Consider the following 24,579-nt stretch of genomic DNA (forward strand, 5'->3'; position numbering starts at 1 on the left):
TGAAAGGTGAATTAATCTCCCACTGTCTGGTGGAAAGCAGACAACCAGGTTTTCCTGTGCTCAGGATTTTGCCTGTGCTTAGCTCCATTCCATTTTATCTTGAAAAACTCCCCAGTCCTTAACAATTACAAGCATACCCATAACATGATGCAGCCACCACTTGCTTGAAAATATAGAGAGTGGTACTCTGTAATGTGTTGTATTTGCCCCAAACATAACACTTGTATTTAGGGAAAAAAGTCAATTGCTTTGACACTTTTTTTGCTGTATTACCTTAGTGCCTTACTGCAAACAGGATGCATGTTTGGATATAAAAAGAAATTGTACAGGGTTCCTTCTTGTCAATTAAGATAGTATTGTGGAGTTACTACAATTTTGTTGATCCATCCCCAGTTTTCTCCTATCACAGCCATTAAACTCTGTAACTGTTTAAAAGTGACAATTGGCCTCATTGTGAAATCCCTGAGTGGTTTCCTTCCTCTCCGGCAACTGAGTTAGGAAGGACGCCTGTATCTTTGTAGTGACGGGGTGTCTTAATACACCCTCCAAAGGGTAATGAATTACTCCACCTTGCTCAAAGGGATATTTAATGTCTGCTTATTAAAAATGTACCAATAGGTGCCCTTCTTTGTGAGGCATTAGAAAACCTCCCTGGTCTTTGTGGTTGAATCTGTGTTCAAAATTCACTGCTGGACTGAGGGACCTTACAGATAATTGTATGTTTGGGATACAGAGATGAGGTAGTCATTCAAAGATCTTGTTAAACACTATTATTGCACACAGAGTCCATGCAACTTAGTATGTGACTTGTTTAGCAAATCTACACCTGATCTTACTAAGGCTTGCCATAACAAAGGGGTTGAATACTTATTGACTCAAGACACTTCAGCTTTTCATTTTTAATTTGTAAAACATAATTCTACTTTGACATTATGGGGTATTGTGTGTAGGACATTGACACAAAATCTCTTAATCCATTTTAAATTCAGGTTGTAAACACAGCAAAATGTGGAAAAGTCAAGCGGTATGAATACTTTCTGAAGGTGCTGGAAGTATCAGAATGGAAGTATTGTATTTTATGGAGCCTAAGTCTTAGAGCAGGTCCTCTGTGCTTCTTACCCTCTACGATCTCCTCGGAGTCATCCAGGAAGAACTCACTGAGCGCTTGTCTCTTGGGCCGCTTCAGAGTGTTCAGCAGCTGCTGGATCTTAGTGGAAACACGGCTGTTCACTGGCACACCTGGAGAGCACAGAGGTAGAGGCAGACAATCACAGACATGACCATAGACACAAACACACACTCACTAATAGTCACAATCACACACAAAAACACACACACTCATACACTCAGACATTAAATAGGCAAGCACGCACAAACGGACACAAATGCTCACAAACGGACACACACAACAGGTAGATGCAACTTTATTCTTGGTCAAAAACAGAAGGATATTTCTATCTGTGGAGAGTAGATGGAGAGACAGGGCAAACAGACGACAGAAGAGGTGAAAAAGCAAGCTGATTGGAATTGATCCCTCCATCGCCCCTCCCCGGCCCCGTCCCATTTTGATTCATATTACCTTTTCGCTTTCCTTTTTTTAATGAAAGACACGACACGTACAGCCGAAAAAGGGATCACCCCAAAAAAGAACAAAATATAGTATGTTAGCAGCTTTCCCAACACAACGCCTGGAATGGGGATGAGAGTGAGTGAGATTCATTCAATATTATTATGTCTTGTCAGTGTGTCATTATGTCTGAATAAAAATAGATTATTAAAAAAGAGTGAGGTTGACATGAGCATGAGCACCCAAATCATCTGAATGGATTCACATAGGTACTGTCCCAAATGGCACCCCATTACACATATATATATATATATATATATACACTACTGACCAGGGGGCTCTGGTTAAAAGTAGTAAAAGTAGTACACTATGTAGGAAATAGGGTATCATTTGGGATGCAGACATAGCCATTTCAAACACGGTAGGGTAAACACACTGAATTGCCAGCCACATTCATGATTACTGCAAACGCAGTACAACAGTGCTTTGTCAGTTAGCCAAACCATCACCAGATTAAGGATGTTGCAGACTAGAGATTATGGTTAAAACAGTGAGTGATCGCAGTGTGTGTTGGTTTTCTGCGGCGTGTTACCAGTCTGCTGCCGTGTGTGTGTGAGATCGTACATTCTGAAGTGTGTGGTTGTTGTTCTACAGTGCGTTCTATAGTGTGTGGCTGTTGTTTTACAGTGTGTTATACAGTGTGTGGTTGTTGCTCTACAGTGCGTTCTATAGTGCGTGGCTGTTGTTTTACAGTGTGTGGTTGTTGCTCTACAGTGTGTTCTGCAGTGTGTGGTTGTTGCTCTACAGTGTGTTCTGCAGTGTGTGGTCGTTGCTCTACAGTGTGTGGTTGTTGCTCTACAGTGTGTCCTGCAGTGTGTGGTTGTTGCGCTACAGTGTGTGGTTGTTGCTCTACAGTGTGTTCTGCAGTGTGTGGTTGTTGCGCTACAGTGTGTGGTTGTTGCTCTACAGTGTGTTCTGCAGTGTGTGGTTGTTGCGCTACAGTGTGTGGTTGTTGCTCTACAGTGTGTTCTGCAGTGTGTGGTTGTTGCGCTACAGCGTGTGGTTGTTGCTCTACAGTGTGTTCTGCAGTGTGTGGTCGTTGCTCTACAGTGTGTCGTCGTTGCTCTACAGTGTGTGGTCGTTGCTCTACAGTGTGTGGTCGTTGCTCTACAGTGTGTGGTTGTTGCTCTACAGTGTGTTCTGCAGTGTGTGGTCGTTGCTCTACAGTGTGTCCTGCAGTGTGTGGTTGTTGCGCTACAGTGTGTGGTTGTTGCTCTACAGTGTGCTCTACAGTGTGTTCTGCAGTGTGTGGTTGTTGCTCTACAGTGTGTTCTGCAGTGTGTGGTTGTTGCTCTACAGTGTGCTCTACAGTGTGTTCTGCAGTGTGTGGTTGTTGCTCTACAGTGTGTTCTGCAGTGTGTGTGTGTGCATACCGTCAGCGGTGGTATCCAGCATGCTGGTGCGGCTCTGTCCTCGGGGCATCCCCCTGGTCATAGCATTGGGGGGCAGGTCCACCCTGGAGTCCACCCTTGAACCCCTCTCAGGGGTGTAGGACGTCACATCTGGGGGGACACTGTTCTCTGGAGGAGAAGGGACAAGGTTTAATACTCTGAGGTAAACTTACCTAAAGCTGTGGAGCTACAGACAATACATGTTCATTAAGAAAGTGTTTGAGGGTACAAAGAAGGGCTGTTATGTGTGTGCGCGCACCCTGGTGCGTGTGCGAGTCAGTTCTCCCAATGCGTGTGCGTGTAAGGAATATGGATTAAATGTGTGCAGGGTGTGTTTGTCTTACCTATGTGTGGGGTGTGTGTGTTTACAGAGTGTGTGTGTGTGTGTGTTACCTATGCGTGTGCTTGCCAGTATGTCGGCCAGTGCTGAGGTGGGCTGTGGCTGCGGTTGCGTCTGAGTCTTATTTTCCCCGTGGGACAGGGTGGAGGAGGCGGAGGAGGAGGTGGAGGAGCTCTGCACTGAGCGGTTGATCCAGTAGTCTGGGCTCTGGAGACTCTGGGCCAGCGCTGCACTCAGAGTCGCCTGGCGACGCAAAGAGCCTTCGTCCTCAGACGCTGACGATGTGTCTGACAGGGAGACAGAACGAGATGTATTTAGTAGATGACTCATGGTGAGCTTTGTCACACAAAATGGCTGCCTTGGCAGCACCCCAGGTGGGTTATATACAGTGTTTGTGGACACCAAATATGCCTTCTCTTATTGGGGCAGAAGCAGTGATAACCTAACCAACCATCCCTGGTCCTGATGATGAGCTACAGGGTATGCAGGATTTTATCCCAACCCACACCTGAATCGACTCATCAAAGGTTGTCCAGTAACTGAACATCTAGACTTTGAATATGCTAACTCAGGTGTGTTAGTGCTGGGCCTGGAACTAAAAGTGTGTGGCGCAGTGTGTGGCGCACCCTGTATTTTAGCTCTCCGGGACCAGGGTTAGTTATTGAACACCACAGTGTACTACTCAAACATGGCAGTGTTGGGGTCAATTTCATTTCAATTCATAAAGTAAACCAAATTCCAATTCTAAAATCTCCTCATTGAAAAGCATTGAAGAGATTTGGAATTTCAGTGTACTTCCTGAATTGTGTGGAATTGAAATGGAATTGACCCCAACCCTCAAACATAGAACATAAGTTTGATCTCTATGGTAGTGACCTGGAGGGGTGCAGTTGTCTACGGGTGACTGGACGAAGGCTGAGCGGCGCTTGGTGGGCATGGGCAGTGCCATCTTCTCCTCCTTGTGTTTGGCCAACGCTGCCTGTACCGCCTCCGTGTGGATATCTGACAGAGAGGGTGAGAAAGAATGAGAACAAGATCAGGACAGACCAAAAAACAGGGATGAGGAATGGAAAAAGTAGGTCAGTCACTGCATCAACTGTGTTCCACTAGACTCCTCTGTCACAATCAGAACCAACCACTATCCCTAAGCAAGGCAGCAGCTCCCACACATCCCACTCCTACTGTGGTGCCATGCATGTTAGAGGTCTGTGTCATTTTTATGAAATTGCACTTAAGTCTACTTCCCATGTAAATATCCTTTGCTATGTTGTTGCTTTTAAATCTGTCATTTCCTCTGAATGCACTGTGTTTTCTGCTAAATGAATGGCCTCATTGAGGACATTAACGTTTTCGGAATCTGAATCTGTGACGTATGAATGTACAGTATGTGTCTGTCTGTACCTGATCTGTAGCGGTCATCCCTTGCCCCCCCGCTGCGGTTTCTGCGGCCCCCAGAGGAAGAAGAGGGGCCAGAGGCCTCAGGACTGGCAGGGCTACGGTCAGAGCTGGCAGGGCTGGGCTCACCACTGGTAGGGCCGGAGGACGACTGCTGCTGGACGTCTGGGAGAGGCAGATCCACACCTGGACAGAGAGGAATGAGGAGATACTCAGCACCTAGCTCTAACACACACACACCCTAGGGCTGGTCGATATGGCCAAAAATCATTTAAATTTTTTTTCAAACTTACGGGCGATTCACAAAATACACTATATATACACAAAAAAGTATCTGGACACTCCTTCAAATTAGTGGATCCGTCTATTTCAGCCACACATGTTGCTGACAGGTGTATAAAATCAAGCTCACAGCCATACAATCTCCATAGACAAACATTGGCAGTAGAATGGCCTTACTGAAGTGCTCAGTGACTTTCAACATGGCACTGTCATAGGATGCCACCTTTCCAACAAGTCCAGTTTGTCAAATTTCTGCCCTGCTAGAGCTGTCCCGGTCAACTGTAAGTTCTGTTATTGTGAAGTGGAAAAGTCTACGAGCAACAACGGCTCAGCCACAAAATGGTAGGCAACACAAGTTTACAGAACAGGACCGCCAAGTTCTGAAGTGTGTAGTGCATAAAAAAATGGTCCGTCCTCGGTTGCAGCACTCACTGCCGAGTTCCAAACTGCCTCTGGAAGCAACGTCAGCACAAGAACTGATCATCGGAGCTTCATGAAATGGGTTTCCATGGCCGAGCAGTGGCACACAAGCTTAAGATCACCAGCCCAATATCAAGCGTTGTCTGGAGTGGTGTAAAACTTGCCGCCATTGGACTCAGGAGCAATGGAAATGGGTTCTCTGAAGTGATGAAACACGCTTCACCATCTGGCAGTCCGACGGACTAATCTGGGTTTGGCAGATGCCAGGAGAACGCTATTTTCCCCAATGCATAGTGCCAACTGTAAAGTTTGGTGGGGGAAGAATAATGGTCTAGGGCTGTTTTTCATGGTTCGGGTTAGGCCCCTTAGTTCAAGTGAAGAGAAATCTTAACACGACAGCATACAATGACATTCTAGATGATTCTGTGCTTCCAACTATGTGGCAACAGTTTGGGTAAGGACACTTCCTGTTTCAGCATGACAATGGCCCCGTGCACAAAGCGAGGTTCATAAAGAAATTGTTTGTCGAGATCAGTGTGGAAGCACTTGACTGGCTCGCACAGAGCCCTGAACTTAACTCCATCAAACACCTTTGGGATGAATTGGAACGCCGACTGTGAGCCAGGCCTAATCGCCCAACATCAGTGCCCAACCCTCACTAATGCTCTTGTGGCTGAATGGAAGCAAGTCCCTGCAGTAATGTTCCATCAGTAATGGAAAGCCTTCCCAGAAGAGTGGAGGCTGTTATAGCTTTATCAAGCTTTATTTATACAGCACATTTCAGACATGGAATGGAACTCAATGTGCTTTACAAGAAAATAAAAGCTGAAACATTTACTATACAACAAACATAAGATATTTTAAAAATGAAAGAATGACAAACTGAACTACTAAAAAGCACCCTAAAGAAAAGTTTTAAGATCTCCTTTTACAAATGTCCAGTTTCAGCCTCCTCAGGCTCTCTGGCAGGCTATTCCAGAGGCTGTGGGCACAATAATTAAAGGCTGCCTCTCCATGCCTCTTGGTCCTAGGCTTTGGGATAGTTAAAAGGCTAGTGCCAGAGGACCTGAGGGACCAACTGGGTGCTTAACTTAAAAGCATGTCTGACATGCATTGAGGTGCACAGTCGTGGATTGATTTACAAAAAAAACAATATAAGAATCTTAAAATGAATTGAAAAAACTCACATGCAGCCAGTACAGAGACCTTAAAACCGGTGTAATGTGTGCTCTCCATGTGGCCTTGGTCAGTACCCACGCTGCAGCATTCTGTATGCTTTACAGTTGAACAATGGCTTTCTTGGGTAGACCAGACAGGAGAGCATTACAGTATTCAAGCCTGCTTGTAATAAAAGCATGGATTAGTCTATCTGTATCAGCCGGAGAGAGAAACGGCCACAGCTTGGCAATGTTCCTCAGGTGTTTTTAAAAAACATTTTTGGTTACATTCCTAATGTGCGATTCAAATTTTGTTCAGAATCTAAAATAACACCTAGCTTTTTTACCTGGTGTTTTATCTCTATTGCCTGTGAATTCAAATGTGCGGCTAGATTCTCTCTCTGTGCGGCAGGTAGCCTAGTGGTTAGAGCATTGGACCAGTAACCGAAAGGTTACCCCGAGCTGACAAGGTAAAAATATGTCGTTCTGCCCCTGAACAAGGCAGTTAACCCACTGTTCCTAGGCCTTCATTATAAATAAGAATTAGTTCTTAACTGACTTGCCTAGTTAAGTAAAGGTTAAACAAATAAAAATTAAATGAAAAGCTGTAGTCCGGGGAGGGGGGTGCCACTGGGCTTCGGGGTTGAGCTTAACATTTGTCCGTTGGATTTTCCGTGAGAAACATGCAATCAACTTTGCGCTCAGTAAGGAGGTCATTCACGAGAAAGATTTTACTCCAGGCTGTATCACAACTGGCAATGATTGGGAGTCCCATAGGGCGGAGCACAATTGGCCCTGCGTCGTCCGGGTTTGGCCTATGTAGGCCGTCATTGTAAATAAGAATTTGTTCTTAACTGACTCGCTTAGTTAAATAAAGGTTAAATAAAAAATATAAAAATTGTGATTGCGCTAACATTTAAAAGCGCCATGTCCAATTGGTGTGGGCCACTGCCCCCGGGGCATCTGCCTCGAGGTAAGCAATGGAATAACAACCACGTTTTCTGACAGCCTCCAATCTATCAGAATGGTAGGAGATAACAGTTTGTAGAAAATCGCTAGAAGGCCCGAGTTAAAGGAACATAAGTTAAGTTGCTCATAGCGCCATTTCTACAGGAGTTTACATGCTTTCCAAGACCTGCCTTTCTTATTTTGTAAGGGAGAACTGGAGCACTAACAGACCAGGTACGTCCATCCCTAAAACAGTTTGCGATGTTGCGGGAAATACTGGAAGCCCTGCGGTTAGGGTACAATATTGTAGTAGTTGGCCAGAACCGTGGGCACTAGGGAGTTGATGTCATGGGCACGGACTCCTGAGTGACAGTGGACCTTGGTCAGTCCAAAATCTCTCACCATCGATCTTCCCACAATGATGGTGGATGTGGTGGAAGCAACCTGCTGAACTGTGGTAGCCGTGGGGGAGGGGGGTGCCACTGGGCTTCGGGGTTGAGCTTAACATTTGTCCGTTGGATTGGGACAGATCAACGCCACCCGACTCATTGACAGCTTTACTACAGGAGGCATTTAAAAGTGAGATTCGGTTTGCCTGGGTTACAGCTAGGTCGGTGAACTTAGAAAGCAGGTTATCCTTTTCTTGCAACCGAGCTAACAGACGGAGGATCTCTTCCCTAAACTGCTTGATGGTGGTGCATTTAGGGCAGACAAATCCCTTGTCCATTTTACTGCTACAACGTATCTTCCTTCTGTGATTGTGTGGAAACATCTCACACCTGACGCACGTGTCCAGCTGTGGATAAAACACTGGTGGGCTAGCACAGCAAGCATTAGCCTGATCCATTTTCATGATGGCTAGCAACTATCTGCTACATCTCCATTTTTGTTTGTTTAATTTAAATTAGCGTCATTGTACAATTAAATGTCAAATAGACTGCATTTAATTATTTTTGCCAAATAGTTCAACCTGCTTTTTTTGTTGTTGCAATAATCACTGATCTGGCTTTCAAGTCAGTCTATGAAAATGAATTTTTTTTGTTACAAACTTAACTAGAACCATGCATAATGCACATCCACTAATAATGACTGACTTCTTGTAGCAGGCATTAGACTATAGAACATTAAGAGGTCTCATCAACAATCTCTCAAGCCCACGAGCTAGTGATTGGCCAGCTAATCTTCATATTTCAGGTTTAGCCAACTTGGATCTATTTGCTAGCTAACAAGGTTGGATTGCTTTGAACACACCCTTCTGTCTGTCTCCAACTGTTTGAAAAACATGTTAGCCTGTCCAGATGTTGAAATCAAGTGGCCGACCTTATTTCTCAAAATGAAAACGAGTTGCCAATTCCTTATAGATTAAACAGCTAGTATAACAGTCTTCGGCTAAAATGCTGCTAGCGGTACATGGTACCCCAATAATGCTGCGCACGACAAACAGCATTCATTTTCCAGAATCAATGTTCAATGACACTCTCGTGCTCTAAGCGCAATTAAAGTAGTGGGTATCGTTAGAAAAGACCACTTCTCCTCTATTACAGTAAACTAAAGTCCCAATGTGTTTGAGTCCATATGACCAACTCTGTTGGACCAAACCTCAAATGCAAATAGCGAGTTAAAACCACTTGTCAGGGAGGAAGATGTGATATCTCAACGTTGTAGGCGTGAGAGGTTTCACATTCTAAAATCTGTCCAAAATAAGGCCAATGCTTTTCTTTGGGCTTATTTTACACCTAAGCTTGTCGTCTGTTTTCCTGCCTTTGGGACAACAACTCCCATTGTTAGGGCTGAGACGTGCATCTCGTCATCATATAAAGATCTCTGTTAAAAATGGAAAGGCGCACAGAGGACCGAAGGAGGCGAGACCAAAAATACAACATGAGAACAAGTGTACATAAACGCTCATAAAAAAAGAAAACTAAACCTCGATTCTGCAATACAGGCATTTGCAATATCGCGCAAAAAAATACATTCAAATTAATGTATTTAATACACCCTGCCCAGCACTAACACACACACACAAACATTCTCTGACACGCACATTGCACACGCAGACACACAATTTTGCATTGGTCAGGTAACTCTTGAAACAATATTTAATTTGATATAACCTTACTACTAACAGACCACTTACAGTTGAAGTCGGAAGTTTACATAAAGTAGTTTTAATGACTCCAACCTAAGTGTTTCAACCACTCCACAAATGTATTGTTAACAAACTATAGTTTTGGCAAGTCGGTTAGGACATCTACTTTGTGCATGACACAAGTAATTTTTCCAACAATTGTTTACAGACAGATTATTTCACTGTATCACAATTCCAGTGGGTCAGAAGTTTACATACACTAAGTTGACTGTGCCTTTAAACAGCTTGGAAAATTCCAGAAAATTATGTCATGGCTTTAGAAGCTTCTGATAGGCTAATTGACATCATTTGAGTCAATTGGAGGTGTACCTTTGGATGTATTTCAGGGTCTACCTTCAAACTCAGTGCCTGTTTGCTTGACATCATGGGAAAATCTAAAGAAATCAGCCAAAACCTCAGGAGGTTCAGGCCTTTATGGCAAGACAGAAGCTACTCATTAAAAGGCACATGACGGCCTGCTTGGAATGTGCCAAAAGGTACCTAAAGACTCTCAGACCATGAGAAACAAGACTCTCTGGTCTGATGAAACTAAGATTGAACCTGAATTGGCCTGAATGCCAAGCATAACATCTGGAGGAAAACAGGCACTGCTCATCACCTGACCAATACCATCCCTAATGGTAAGGCGTGGTGACAGCATCGTGCTGTGGTGATGTTCTTAGGGACCTTCAATGCTGCAGAAATGCTTTGGTACTCTTCCCCCAGATCTGTGCTTCAACACCTTCCTGTGTCGGAGCTCTACGGACAATTCCTTCGACCTCATGGCTTGGTTTTTGCTCGGACGTTCACTGTCAACTGTGGGACCTTTATATAGACAGGTGTGTGCCTTTCCAAATCATCTCCAACTATTTGAATTTACCACAGGTGGACTCTAATTAAGGATGATCAGTGGAAACAGGATGTACCTGAGCTCAATTTCTAGTGTCATAGCATAGGGTCTGAATACCTATGTAAATAAGGTATTTCTGTTTCTCATTTTTATTAATGAACATGCATATCTAAAAAGCTGTTTTCACTTTCTCATTATGGGGTATTGTGTGTAGATTGATGAGGATTTTTTATTTATTTAACCCATTTACAATAAGGCGTTAACGTAACAAAATGTGGAAAAGGGGAAGGGTCTGAATAATGTAGATACTGTAGAATTGATTCATCTAGCTCTAAACTCACGATGGCAGGTAGTCAGTTAGTCAGCCAACAGAGTACCACTGAATGATGTCCATGTCAAGTTTGTGGTGTGACCATCCCTATACTGCTCAGAAAAAAAGCAGAAGAAAGCAGATATGGCCTAACAGGCTTTGAGGGAAGTAGCTCACAGTTTTTAGTTTGTTTGTCATCTCGAACCAGTGGCCCAGAGGGACCTCTTGGGTCTTTAGCTGTTTCTACTCCCCAGTTGACCACAGCTCTCTGTTCAATTGGTTGGTTGTTCTCCCCAGTTTACCTCAGCTATGTCATATTGTGGTTCTGTGTTTTCTGTGGACACAGTTGAATGGGGGGAACGTAATGATCAATTTGAAGTCGGAAGTTTACATACACCTTAGTCAAATAGATTTAAACTCACAATTCCTGACATTTGATCCTAGTAAAAAATTCCCTGTCTTAGGTCAGTTAGGATCACCACTTTATTTTAAGAATGTGAAATGTCAGAATAATAGTAGAGAGAATGATTGATTTCAGCTTCTATTTCTTTCATCACATTCCCAGTGGGTCAGAAGTTTACATAATGTAGCATTGCCTTTAAATTGTTTAACTTGTTTAACTTGGGTCAAATGTTTCGGATAGCCTTCCACAAGCTTCCCACAATAAGTTGGCTGAATGTTGGCCCATTCCTCCTGACAGAGCTGGCGTAACTGAGTCAGGTTTGTAGGCCTCCTTGCTCACACACGCTTTTTCAGTTCTGCATACAAATCTTCTATAGGATTGAGGTCAGGGCTTTGTGATGGCCACTCCAATACCTTGACTGTGTTGTCCTTAAGCCATTTTGCCACAACTTTGGAAGTATGCTTGGGGTCATTGTCCATTTGGAAGACCCATTTGCGACCAAACTTGAACTTACTGACTGATGTCTTGAGATGTTGCTTAAATATAGTCACATAATTTTCCTGTCTCATGATGCCATCTATTTTGTGAAGTGCACCAGTCCCTTCTGCAGCAAAACACCCCCACAACATAATGCTGCCACCCCCGTGCTTCACGGTTGGGATGGTGTTCTTCAGCTTGCAAGCCTCCTTCCTTGCTGATCATTATGGCCAAACAGTTCTATTTTTGTTTCATCCAACCAGAGGACATTTCTCCAAAAAGTACGATCTTTGTCCCCATGTGCAGTTGCAAACCGTAGTCTGGATTTTGTATGGCGGTTTTGGAGCAGTGGCTTCTTCCTTGCTGAGCGGCCTTTCAGGTTATGTCAATATAGGACTCGTTTTACTGTGGATATAGTACTTTTGTACCTCTTTCCTCCAGCATCTTCACAAGGCCCTTTGTTGGTTGTTCTGGGATTGATTTGCACTTTTCACACCAAAGTACGTTCATCTTCCTGAGCGGTATGACGGCTGTGTGGTCCCATGGTGTTTATACTTGTTTATCTGTACAAACAATAGTACGCGTGGTACCTTCAAGCGTTTGGAAATTGCTCCCAAGGATGAACCAGACTTGGAGGTCTACAATTATTTTTCTGAGGTCTTGGCTGATTTATTTAGATTTTCCCATGATGTCAAGCAAAGAGGCACTGAGTTTGAAGGTAGGCCTTGAAATATATCCACATGTACACCTCCAATTGACTCAAATGATGTCAATTATCCTATCAGAAGCTTCTAAAGCCATGACATTTTTTTTTACAAGTTGCTTAAAGGCACAGTCAACTTAGTGTATGCAAACTTCTGACCCACTGGAATTGTGATACAATGAATTATAAGTGAAATAATCTGTCTGTAAAAAATTGTTGGAAAAATTACTTGCACAAACTAGATGTCCTAACCGACTTGCCAGAACTATAGTTTAACAAGACATTTGTGGTGTGGTTGAAAAATGAGATTTAATGACTCCAACCTAAGTGTATGTAAACTTCCGACTTCAACTGCACATATGGTCACTGTGGGGACGATGTTGTCGATGCACTTATTAATGAAGCCGGTGACTGACGTGGTAAACTCTTCAATGTCATTGAATGAATCCCGGAACATATTCCAGGCTGTGTTAGCAAAACAGTCCTGTAGCTTAGCATCTGATTCATCGGACCACTTCCGAATTGAGTGTCACTGGTACTTCCGGTTTGAGTTTTTGCTTGTAAGCACGAATCAGGAGGATAGAGTTAATCTCAGATTTGCAAAATGGAGGGCGAGGGAGAGCTTTGTATGTATCTCTGTGTGTGCAGTAAAGGTTATCGTTTTTCCCTCGGTGACAGGTGACATGGTGGTAGAAATGAGGTAAGATGGATTTCATTTTTTCTGAATTAAATCACTGGCCACTAGGAGCTTCGCTTCTGGGTGAGCATTTTCTTGTTTACCTATGGCCCTACACAGCTTGTTGAGTGCGGTCTTAGTGCCAGCATCAGTTTGTGGTGGTAAGCAGACGGGTATGAAAAATACAGATCTCTTGTAAATAGTATGGTCTACAGTTTATCATGAGGCATTCTAACTCAGGCGAGCAGAACCTCGAGACTTACTTAATATTAGTTTGCCCACTAGCTGTTAACAAAGAGACACATACCCCACCCCCCCCGCCCTTGGGTTTATGAGACGCTGCCATTCTGTCCTGCCAATGTATAGAAAAAACAGCTCGATTTATATTAACCATGTCCTCGTTTGAAATTTAAAACGGTAAAGGTTAGGTTCCGGCTTATGTTTAGGGTAGGGTCGTCTGAAGGATTTCACTAAGCATCCACCATTGTACTTCGTTTGAGCAGCAATGCAGCTGTTCCGTCATCCACCACTAGAGTGCAGCAGAGAGCCATAAACTCTCCCATCGCCATAGGAACAAACAGAGGGAGGTCAAAAACAGATATAGTGGAAAAACAATCATGGGGAAGTCAGTTCAGTAACCCACTATTTGTGGAACAGTTTTGGTCCATCTGTGCATTCTTTCCCCATAAAAAATGACTTGTTGGTACAAAACTGACTTAGTTGATGAGTTTGGTCATTGCTGTCAGTTGGATTGAAAAGGCATTTGTTTGAGTCTGGGGATAGGCTGAAAACAGATAGTCATGTCTTGTTCTCTCTGCTACTATATCATCTGTGCGTGGATGACAAATATCAAGGGAGGTCAGAAGAAGAGAGCAATGAGGAGGAAGACAATAGTGGAGGAAGAGGAGGAGGAGAAGGGACTGAAAAGACGAGAGGTGAGATGTCGTATGAAGAATTTATAAAAGGACAACGACAAAAGGGACAGAAAGAAAAAGATAAGAGGGGGAGATGCGTCTTACTGAGGAAGGTGAAAAGAGAAGGAGGAGGAGAAGGAGAGAAGAGAAAGGCCTGTACTTACTGGTGATCTGAGGGAGGAAAGGGGCCAGCAGCCTGGCTCGTTTCTTCTCATAGCCCTTCTGTGTGATGTCACCTAGCAGAGAAGAGAACAGGACACAGCCACATTAGTCACCAGTCAGTCAACACACACTACCATCAATTAATCAACAAATCAATACACACACTGACTGTCTGGGGTTTGAGTATTAGGCCTTGATTGATTGATAAACACTATTACAACCAATTAAGATATAGGTCATCAAGATTGAGAGAACACTAACTCTAAAGTCTCTGATTATAGACATGCACACGCTGGTCATCACCCCCCCCCCTGTATTTTTCCAGTTTTATTAACAGGGAGAAACATGAAATACGGAGGGAGACTGATAGAGGACAGAGAAGTGTGTTGGGACTGGGTTTCGATCCCATGCGGTCAGGGGATTGCCTAGGTGCCGAGGGCGGCAACCTTAACCACTCAACCACTCTCAGGCATCCTAACACACTTCAAAAAACCTTCCAGGGGAGATTCCGTCAGCTTCGGGTACAGCTTCACATGTCCTGTGGCTCACTGCAAACAGAAACTAATGTTCATTTGTCACATGCGTCGTAAAACAACAGGTGTAGGCTAACAGTGAAATGCTTTACTTCAGGGTCCTTATCCAACAATGCAGAGTAGAAAAAAAGAACAAATATTGAAATAGTGACACGAGGAATAAACACAACAGTGAATAATTCATAATAATATTGAGTAAAAAAGGATCAGGTAAGATTATCGTTTCCCCTCCTTAGTGGACAAATATGACAAGAGCACACAAACCCCAGGGCAGGACAAGCGACTAACAAAAGTTATTACAGCTACGGTTATAGTCTCCCACCAGAGAAAAATACCAAAGTATCTAATCGAGCCACAGAATAGTAAACATGGACATGGCTTGCATCTCAAATGGCACCCTATTCCCTACTATATATAGGACACTACTTATGGCCCCTCGGGTACCATTTGGGATTGTAGCCATGGCAAAAAAAAAGCAAAGAGGAAGCAATGGGAGGTAGTTTCACATGGAACCCAACTCCCCCCTCTCCTCTTTTCCCCTATTCTTCATTCTCTAGGGGGGGGTGTGGGGGTGGAGGGTGAAAGGGGGAGAGCGTTTGGGCCAGCCCTCCCACAACTGCAAAGTCCAAACACTCCCTAGGCTCCCCCAAAACACACACACGCACGGGCACGCAGGCAGGCAGGCACGGGCGCGTACACACTCACACACATCCCCTTATCTGTGACCAGCGATAGCGTCACAGGGAGAGATAAGAGTCAGTCTAAGTGGAGTAGAGAGGAGGCCTGGGGGTCTGTATCTCCGCATCCCATTCCTCCTAAACCTCCCTTAAAACTGTGAAGATTTGAAAAACTTTTTTTTAATAGAAACTCAGATGTTTTAGGCTTAGTTATAGTGAAACATGTCAATTCTGGTCTTCATTTTAACAGTTTGTTGCAAAAGTGATGTATTTTGATATTTTAGTAGGAAATCTAGCTCTTTTTGCCCCTAATGGTTCAACTCTACCATTGAAATCGTGATGTAGAGCCTCTCAGTCATCTCAAGGGGGGTGGGGGGGTTCGGCATGAAATACACTCCCTTCTAGATGTGCTGGGTGGTACCACCTCAAAGCTAACTATAAAAGCAAGTGACGGCACGCCTTATTTGGCAATGGTCGTGATAAGTGGGGTGTGCCAAAATATTTTGCATATGACGCTTCCTTGACTAGACGACTGACGTATCACAACATTTGTTTTTAAAAGCAGTAAGGCACATTTCCACGTATGACCAAATTCAAAGTTTCTGCTTTACCGTGCTTTTACAAAGAAAGAAAACGTATAGGCTATGAGGATTACACGCTTATACTCATAGCTACATCCATCGTAATAATGGGCAAAGGCTGAAATTGGGGTTGAGAGTTACCCTTTAAGGCGTCCGCATGCTTCCATTTGAAACAGTTCGACACAGCTTGTGCATGAATTATGTACGGTGTTGGTCTTCGGCAAGGTTTTTTCCTGGCTGTTCGTGCACACGTCATTTATTCTTGAGCAAAGTCGAACTTCGGGAGCCGAAGTCTACGCCCCTTCATTTGTGATTCGTCAAATGTAAGGGTAAATCGAGGCTCTTCTTCTCGATTCAGCCGAAACTCAGTGTGGATTCAAAATGGCGAACGACAACAACTTGCAGCGTTGCTTGGTCGAGGAGGTACAGAAGTACCTGCACCTCTACGATTCCAGCCCTTGCATCATATAAAGACTAGCATGTAAAGGCCAATTCATCCTGAAGTACACAAAATGTTGCTCCTCATCAATTGGGCGCCCCCCCCCCCCCCCCCTCCGTTGTTCCTTCTCTGTTGAGTGGGCGCACTGACTATCTTCTCCTTTTATATGTGTTGCTAGGTAAAGTGAATTTAGTAGATACCGGGCAATTCCCACAACTTCCATTTTCTCGCCAGTCAAGTGTCTCTCTCTGTGAACATATTATTTCTACAGCGCGCCTCTTCCTTGCTTGGGTGTCGTCGTCACTTCCTTGTTTGGCCGTAGTTGAGTATTACCAGCACTATTTCCGCTCTTCCCCTTTTCAAGCGAATGTCTTTAAGGGAGTATGCGAGCGAGCACGCTCGTTCGGTTTGCTTAGCCAGGTTCTACTAGGCGCCAGCCGAACCTGTCTGGGACGGCTTTATACCCCTACACCACCTCCTACTACAACTCCCACTGACTTGTGGAGGGACAGGGGTGGTGTGTGCTGCAGCCCAGACTAGAGGAAGATAAACGTACAATGAGAGAAACTGGTTGGGGAAGTGAGAAGGAACAAATAACGCGAGGGAGCGAGAGAGAGAGACCGATGGAGGCGTTTGATAAGCTGCTGGGCCTGGGGTGGTGTGTGTTTTATCTTGAAGGCACTGGCATCTCTCTCTCTCTCGCTCTGCGCTTGATATTACTGAGTAGAACAACAACTATTGAACATGAGAGAACTACTGCTGTGGGTTGTTTTTGGGGACAGTATTATTTGCAACGTCAATCAGAGAAAAGGGGCAGGGGCCACAAGAGCGAGAGAAAGTAAGAGTGACTGCAGGAGTGAGAAAGGGTAACAAAAAGAGACCAAGTGGGAAAAATAGAAAGAGTGACAGAGAGAAGGAGAGTAACAGAGTGATAGGTAGAGAAACCAACTAAGTGAGAGGAGAGAGAGAGAGAAAAGAGTTCTGAGTGCTTTTTCATTCTGTGTCAGAGTGCTGTAGGGGCTCCCAGTATTCAGCAATGTGTTCATGCCTGGATACACACATTGTTACCGCTGCCTGAAAATCTGGCACGGAAACAGCAACTACAAGACACACACAAACAGGGACACACACACACACCCACACACAAACGTACGCAAAGGCCTACATTACAGACAAACACACTCTTTCCGTCTTTCACACACAAACACACAGAGAGGGAGTTGGCCCCACGCTCTGCCACAGTAAGTGGTAGATTGATGTTAGTGAGGAGTAGTGGACTGGAGCTCCATTGTGTGAGAGAGAGTTCTGGCCTACTCCAAGCATGAGCCCTGAACTGTGACTGATGTCGGGTCATTAACACAGAGAGACAGAGGGGTGCCTGTACTGGTGATGGGGTGGGACACAACAGCAGGCACAGACTGGCACCACCACACAGCACCACCATAGACAGCAGCAGACATCCAGACCTGGAGTTGGAGCTGGGCAGACAGAGTGGGCTGTGACCTGGTCAAGTCTGCACTCACCAACAGCTTGTGAGCAACACTTGCTACAGTTTGTGTATTAGAGAGAGATATAAATAATGCTTTTGGAAAAAAACTGTTGCATGTTTTGAGAAATGTTTGTGTGTGCGTGCGTGCGTGTGCGAGAGGTCTAAGGGCAGGATATGAGCGTTACCCCACCCAGTCTCCCCTGCCAAAAGCAGTTCGCAGTTTATTGAGACTACAGGAATGTGCACCAAATGGCACCCCATTCCTGAAATAGTGCACCACTTTTGACTAGGGCACATAGGGCTCTGGACAAAAGTGGTGCACTATATAGGGAATAATGTGCCATTTGGGACACCACCTAAAGGAATGTGCTGATGGGAGAACAGTCTCCTAACTGACTGGGCCAACTGGCTCACTGGACAAACTGTGTATGTGCATGTGTGAGATGCTATTCTGATAGTGTGTGTATGCGCGTGCGTGCACAATGCTTTTCTGTGGTGTGTGGGTGATGCTATTCTGCGGAGTGTGTGAGTGTAACGCTGGAGCAGGTTAATGCAGGTTGGGGGGGTTACAGTGTTCAGAAGAATGAGTGCTGAATTAGCTAGCGATGCAGTGGCACGGTGGGCCACCAGATCCATATGTGTCAGCACAGCAGCACCAGTTAGGGCTGCAATATATCGAATTCATATGAATGTATGTTTTTGCGTGATATTCCAAAAGCATGTATCGCAAGAATCAAGGCTTTTTGGGCATTTATGTCTGCTTGTTTTCATGTTGTATTTTTGGTCTCGTCTCCTTCGCTCCTGTGCTGTGTTCACCTTCCCATTTACACCAGAGATCGGTGTATAATGACGAGATGCATCTCCGCCCTAACAATGGGAGCTGTTGTACCAAAGGCGGGAAGGCAGGCGTCAAGCTTAGGTCCCAAATAAGCCCATAGAAATGCATTGGCCTTATTTTGAACATATTTTAGAAAGTGAAACCTCTCGCTTCGCCTCTTCTTCTGGTTTACAAACACCAAGCCCCTCCCCCTGCCTCTCACACCAACAACGTTGAGAGATCACATCTTCCTCTGACAAGCGGTCTCAACTCGACATTTGCATTTGAGGTTTGGTGCAACAGAATTGGTCATATGGACACCAACACATTGTTGACTTTATTTTACTGTAATAAAGGAGAAGTGATCTTTTCTAACAATACTCTTTTTATGTCTCAACTACTTTAATTGCATTCAGAGCAGACACTACTAAAACGAGAGTATCAATGAACATTGATTCTGGAAAATGTATGCTCAGTTTGTTCCGCGTGGCATTGGGGTACCACGTACCGTACCGCTAGCAGCATTTTAGCCAAAGACATACAGTACTAGCTGTCTAGTCTGTGTTTCAGAAATGTGTAATAAGCAGTGTTGTGTTCGAGACCACCTAAAACGAGACCGATTCAAGACGAGAGCAAATCGAGTTTGAGTCATGACCGAGACCAGGAGGGGGAGCGAGACCGAGTCATGACCGGGAGGGGGAGAGAGTCATGACCGGGAGGGGGAGAGAGTCATGACCGAGACCGGGAGGGGGAGCGGGGCGGAGTCATGACCGAAAACGGGAGGGGGAGCGGGACGAGCGACCGGACCAGGAGGTGGAGCGGGCCCGAGTCATGACCGAGACCGGGAGGGGGAGCGGGACCGAGTCATGAGCGAGACCGGGAGGGGGAGCGGGACGAGTCATGACCGAGACCGGGAGGGGGAGCGGGCCCGAGTCATGACCGAGACCGGGAGGGGGAGCGGGACCGAGTCATGACCGAGACCGGGAGGGGGAGCGGGTCCGAGTCATGACCGAGACCGGGAGGGGGAGTGGGACCGAGTCATGACCGAGACCGGGAGCGGGACCGAGTCATGACCGAGACCGAGTCATGACCGAGACCGGGAGGGGGAGCGGGCCGGAGTCATGACTGAGACCGGGAGCGGGTCCGAGTCATGACAGAGACCGGGAACGAGTCATGACCGAGACCGGGAGGGGGAGCGAGGCCGAGTCATGACCGAGACATGACCGAGACCGAGTCATGACCGAGACCGGGAGCGAGGCCGAGTCATGACCGAGACCGGGAGCGAGGCCGAGTCATGACCGAGACCGGGAGGCAGTCATGACCGAGACCGGGAGGGGGAGCGGGGCCGAGTCATGACCGAGACCGGGAGTGGAGCGAGGCCGAGTCATGACCGAGACCGGGAGGGGGAGCGAGGGCGAGTCATGACCGAGACCGGGAAGGGGAGCGAGGCCGAGTCATGACCGAGACCAGGAGGGGGAGCGAGGCAGAGTCATGACCGAGACCGGGAGCGAGGTTGAGTCATGAGCGAGCCGGGAGGGGGAGCGAGGCCGAGTCATGACCGAGACCGGGAGGGGGAGCGAGGCAGAGTCATGACCGAGACCGGGAGGGGGAGCGGGACCGAGTCATGACCGAGACCGAGTCATGACCAGACCGGGAGGGGAGCGGGCCGAGGCTGAGACTGAGACCGGGAGCGGGTCCGAGTCATGACAGAGACCGGGAACGAGTCATGACCGAGACCGGGAGGGGGAACGAGACCGAGTCATGACCGAGACCGGGAGGGGGAGCGAGGCAGAGTCATGACCGAGAGCGGGAGGGGGAGCGAGGCCGAGTCATGACCGAGACCGGGAGCGAGGCCGAGTCATGACCGAGACCGGGAGGGGGAGCGAGGCCGAGTCATGACCGAGGCCGAGTCATGACCGAGACCGGGAGCGAGTCATGACCAAGACCGGGAGGGGGAGCGAGGCCGAGTCATGACCGAGACCGGGAGGGGGGGCGAGACCGAGTCATGACCGAGACTGGGACCGAGTCATGACCGAGACCGGGAGGGGGAGCGAGGCCAAGTCATGACCGAGACCGGGAGGGGGAGCGAGGCCGAGTCATGACCGAGACCGGGAGCGAGACCGAGTCATGACCGAGACCGGGAGCGAGGCCGAGTCAGAGAAGGGCTAAGGATTTCTAAAATAAGGATTATGATATTAATATTAATTACAGTGCATTCAGAAAGTATTTCAGTTTTCAAATGTTAAGTTTCAGCATTATTCTAAAATTGATTAAATTGGGGGGGGTTCTCATCAATCTACAAACAATACCCCCACAGGGTTTGTAAGTAAGCATTTCAACATATGACCTTGGTCTCTACACTGATTGTATTCGGTGCATGTGACCAAATGTGATTCGATTTAAATGACAAAGCAAAAACAGGATAAGACATTTTTGCAAATGTATAATTAAATTTTAAAAATGAAATATTACATTTACATACAGTACAGGTCAAAAGTTCGGAAGCAAAAATTCATTCCAGGGTTAATTTATTTTGACTATATTATACATTGCAGAAGACATCAAAACTATGAAATAACACATATGGAATCATGTAGTAACCCCCCAAAAAGTGTTGAACAAATTAAATATATTTTAGATTCTTCAAAAGCAGCCACCCTAACACTCTCATATCTTTTGGACTTGCCCCGCAATCGAAACTTACTGGGGAGAAATAAAGATCTAACATTGGAAAAATAATGGGATTTGATATAGTACAAACATTCATGTCTTTGTACTTGGAGAAAAGTACCTCTTGAAGGTCCTACTTGCAGCCAGTAAAAAGGATGTCACTAGGAAATGGCTACAAAAAGACCCTCCCACAGTGACACAATGGATAGACAATGTAAAATAAATACACCACATGGAGCGTATGACCTTTGCTTTAAGAACACAAGAGATCATACGCAAGGTCAGGAATACTTTAAAAACAGGTTTCATACTTGAAAAAGGTTTAATTCAAAGATGTCAATGTAACTAATATAATGAAGGTATGACGTGCACTGTAACTGCCAGATCTTTGTTGTTGTTCTTTTATTTTACTTTTTGTACTTTCTTTGTGTTCCTACAATAAAAACAAAGTATACTTTTTTTTTTTAAAGCGGCCACCCTTTCCCTTGATCGTTTTGCACACTCTTGGCATTCTCTCAACTAGCTTTACCTGGAATGCTTTTCCACATATGCTGAGTAGTTGTTGGCTGCTTTTCCTTCACTTTGTGGTCCAACTCATCCCAAACCATCTCAATTGGGTTGAGGTCGGGTGATTGTGGAGACCAGGTCATCATATGGCACTCCATCACTAAAGGTCACTAATAAGAAATACTGTAGGTATTCAGACCCTTTAATCAGTACTTTGTTGAAGCACCTTTGGCAGCGATTATAGCCTTGAGTCTTCTTGGGTATGACGCTATAAGCTTGGCATACCTGTATTTTTATGGAGTTTCTCCTATTCCTCTCTGCAGATCCTCTCAAGCTCTGTCAAGCTGGATGGGGAGCGTTGCTGCACAGCTATTTTCAGGTCTCTCCAGAGATGTTCGATGGGTTTCCGGGGTCTGGCTGGTTCACTCAAGGACATTCAGAGACTTGTCCCAAAGCCACTCCTGCTTTGTCTAGGCTGTGTGCTAAGGGTTGTTGTTCGGTTGGAAGGTGAACCGTCGCCTCAGTCTGAGGTCCTGAGTGCTCTGGAGCAGGTTTTCATCAAGGATCTTTCTGTACTTTGCTCCGTTCATCTTTGCCTCAATCCTGACTAGTCTCCCAGTCCCTGCCGCTGAAACACATCCCCACAGCATAATGCTGCCACCCACATGCTTCACTGTAGGGATGGTGCCAGGTTTCCTCCAGACGTGACACTTGGCATTGAGGCCAAAGAGTTCAAACTTGATTTCATCAGACCAGAGAATCTTGTTTCTCATGGTCAGAGTTTTAGGTACCTTTTGGCAATCTCCAAGCGGGCTGTCATGTGCCTTTTACTGAAGAGTGTCTTCTGTCCGGCCACTCTACCATAAAGGCCTGATTGGTGGAGTGCTGCAGAGATGGTTGTGCTTCTGCAAGTTTCTCCCATCTCCACAGAGGAACTCTAGAGCTCTGTCAGTGACTATTGGGTTCCTGGTCACCTCCCTGACCAAGGCCCTTCTCCACCGATTGCTCAGTTTGGCCAGGTGGCCAGCTCTAGGAAGCGTTTGGTGGTGAAGAAAGATCTTCCATTTAAGAATGATGGAGGCCACTGTGTTCTTCAATGCTGCAGAAATGTTTTGGTACCCTTCCCCAGATCTGTGCCTCAACACAATCCTGTGTCGGAGCTCTACAGACAATTCCTTCGATCTCATGTTTTTGCTCTTGCATGCACTGTCAATTGTGGGACCTTATATAGACAGGCGTGTGCCTTTCCAAATCATGTCCAGTCAATTTAAATTTACCACAGGTGGACTCCAAACAAGTTGTTGAAACATCAAGGATAATCAATGGAAACAGGATGCAACTGAGTTTCATGGAAAAGGTTCTGAATACTTATGTAAATTATTTTTTTATACATTTGCAAAAAGTTCTAAAAACCTGTTTTTGCTTCATCATTATGGGGTATTGTGTGTAGATGGCTGAGGATATGTTTTTATTTAAGTTTAGAATAAGGCTGCGAAGTATCAAAATGTGGAAAAAGTCAAGGGGTCTGAAAACTTTCCGAAGGCACTGTATATTATTATTTTCAAGGATGTTCTGATTTAATCTCCTCAGTTTTTGTTAGAAATTAAAGGGTTGACACCGGGGAGATAAATCTAGCTAGCCAAGTCAGCCATTGGCTAGGCCATGAGAAGCTAGATGAAGGCATCTGTCATTCAACTGTATTAGGGCAAAATTTGTGAGTGACATTGGAATCAACCAATCACATCGAGTTAATGGGTGGGACATTTTTTACAAAAACGTATGGAAACTTCTTCCTTCTTGAAGAACAACATGTCACTGTGCAATAGCGAGCAGTAGTTATCCCATGGTCTAGCTAGCTAGCTTTTGTTGTCGGCTAGTTTGCATCAGCCGCAGCTACAGCAGATTTTATCAAAGAGAATGTTGTTGCTAATTTGTTAGCTTCACCCTTTTCAAGAATAACTTTCAACAAGAAGTAAGGTTCCAAATGATCCTCTGGTGAGGGGAACTGTGTTGTTTATTGCAGCGCGCTTGCTGCTGTTAGCCATCTCTTTGAAAATAACTTCTGTGTGTGAAACATTAATGCATTTAAAGTGGAACTAACAGCATTTTAGCTAAATTAAATCTTACAAAAATCTGTTCATATACACCCCCAGGAAGAAAGACTGAAAAGTGACCACTTCGATATGGACATTTCATAAATTCTTAGAATGTTTAGGAATTACATATACTAAGGCATTTGTGAAAATTCGATAGCAATGTAGAGCGGGAAAGTGGCCGTGCGTTTGGACAATTAATAGATAAATAAAATAATAGTCAATAAAACCAAATAAAAACACCTGTCTTGTCCAGGACCGGAGTCTACACAGACTGGTGCACTATAGAGTATAACAGTACGCCTTTATACAAACAAGACATTTGCCACACAGGCCTGCCATCATTCCCTTTGAACTGGACTGTATGTTTACAAGCAGTTGCAACCGCGCGACTTTAGGTCATTAGAATGCATTTGCCAAAAAAAAAGCCACAAAATACACCTGAATGGATTTCTGCAAATATGTAAACACCATGGGAGTCCCCTTACATTTGAGAACTTTACAGTCCTATTGATCAAACAACCATGAAAAGGTAGGCTCTATCTCCCTCAGTTATGCACATCAACAACACGAACAACAACTAATGCTAG

General features: G+C 45.2%; 1 protein-coding gene across 4 annotated transcripts in view; it reads right to left on the bottom strand.

The window, feature by feature from the left end:
- Positions 1-24,579, bottom strand: part of dip2ba (disco-interacting protein 2 homolog Ba) — a 75,109-nt gene that overhangs the window by 28,213 nt on the left and 22,317 nt on the right. For 3 of the 4 annotated variants that reach the window (XM_029622828.2, XM_065005530.1, XM_065005531.1), the window contains 7 exons: positions 14,186-14,257; positions 4,760-4,939; positions 4,235-4,360; positions 3,412-3,645; positions 3,001-3,147; positions 1,580-1,591; positions 1,120-1,239 (listed from right to left, as the gene is read on the bottom strand). In XM_029622828.2, the coding sequence (XP_029478688.1) occupies positions 1,120-1,239; positions 1,580-1,591; positions 3,001-3,147; positions 3,412-3,645; positions 4,235-4,360; positions 4,760-4,939; positions 14,186-14,257 (891 nt within the window). The remainder of the gene's footprint in view (positions 1-1,119; positions 1,240-1,579; positions 1,592-3,000; positions 3,148-3,411; positions 3,646-4,234; positions 4,361-4,759; positions 4,940-14,185; positions 14,258-24,579) is intronic. The other variant, XM_065005529.1, reaches the window with a different exon arrangement.

This window comes from Oncorhynchus nerka, linkage group LG20 (genome assembly GCF_034236695.1).
Source record: "Oncorhynchus nerka isolate Pitt River linkage group LG20, Oner_Uvic_2.0, whole genome shotgun sequence".
Classification (NCBI taxonomy): domain Eukaryota; kingdom Metazoa; phylum Chordata; class Actinopteri; order Salmoniformes; family Salmonidae; genus Oncorhynchus; species Oncorhynchus nerka.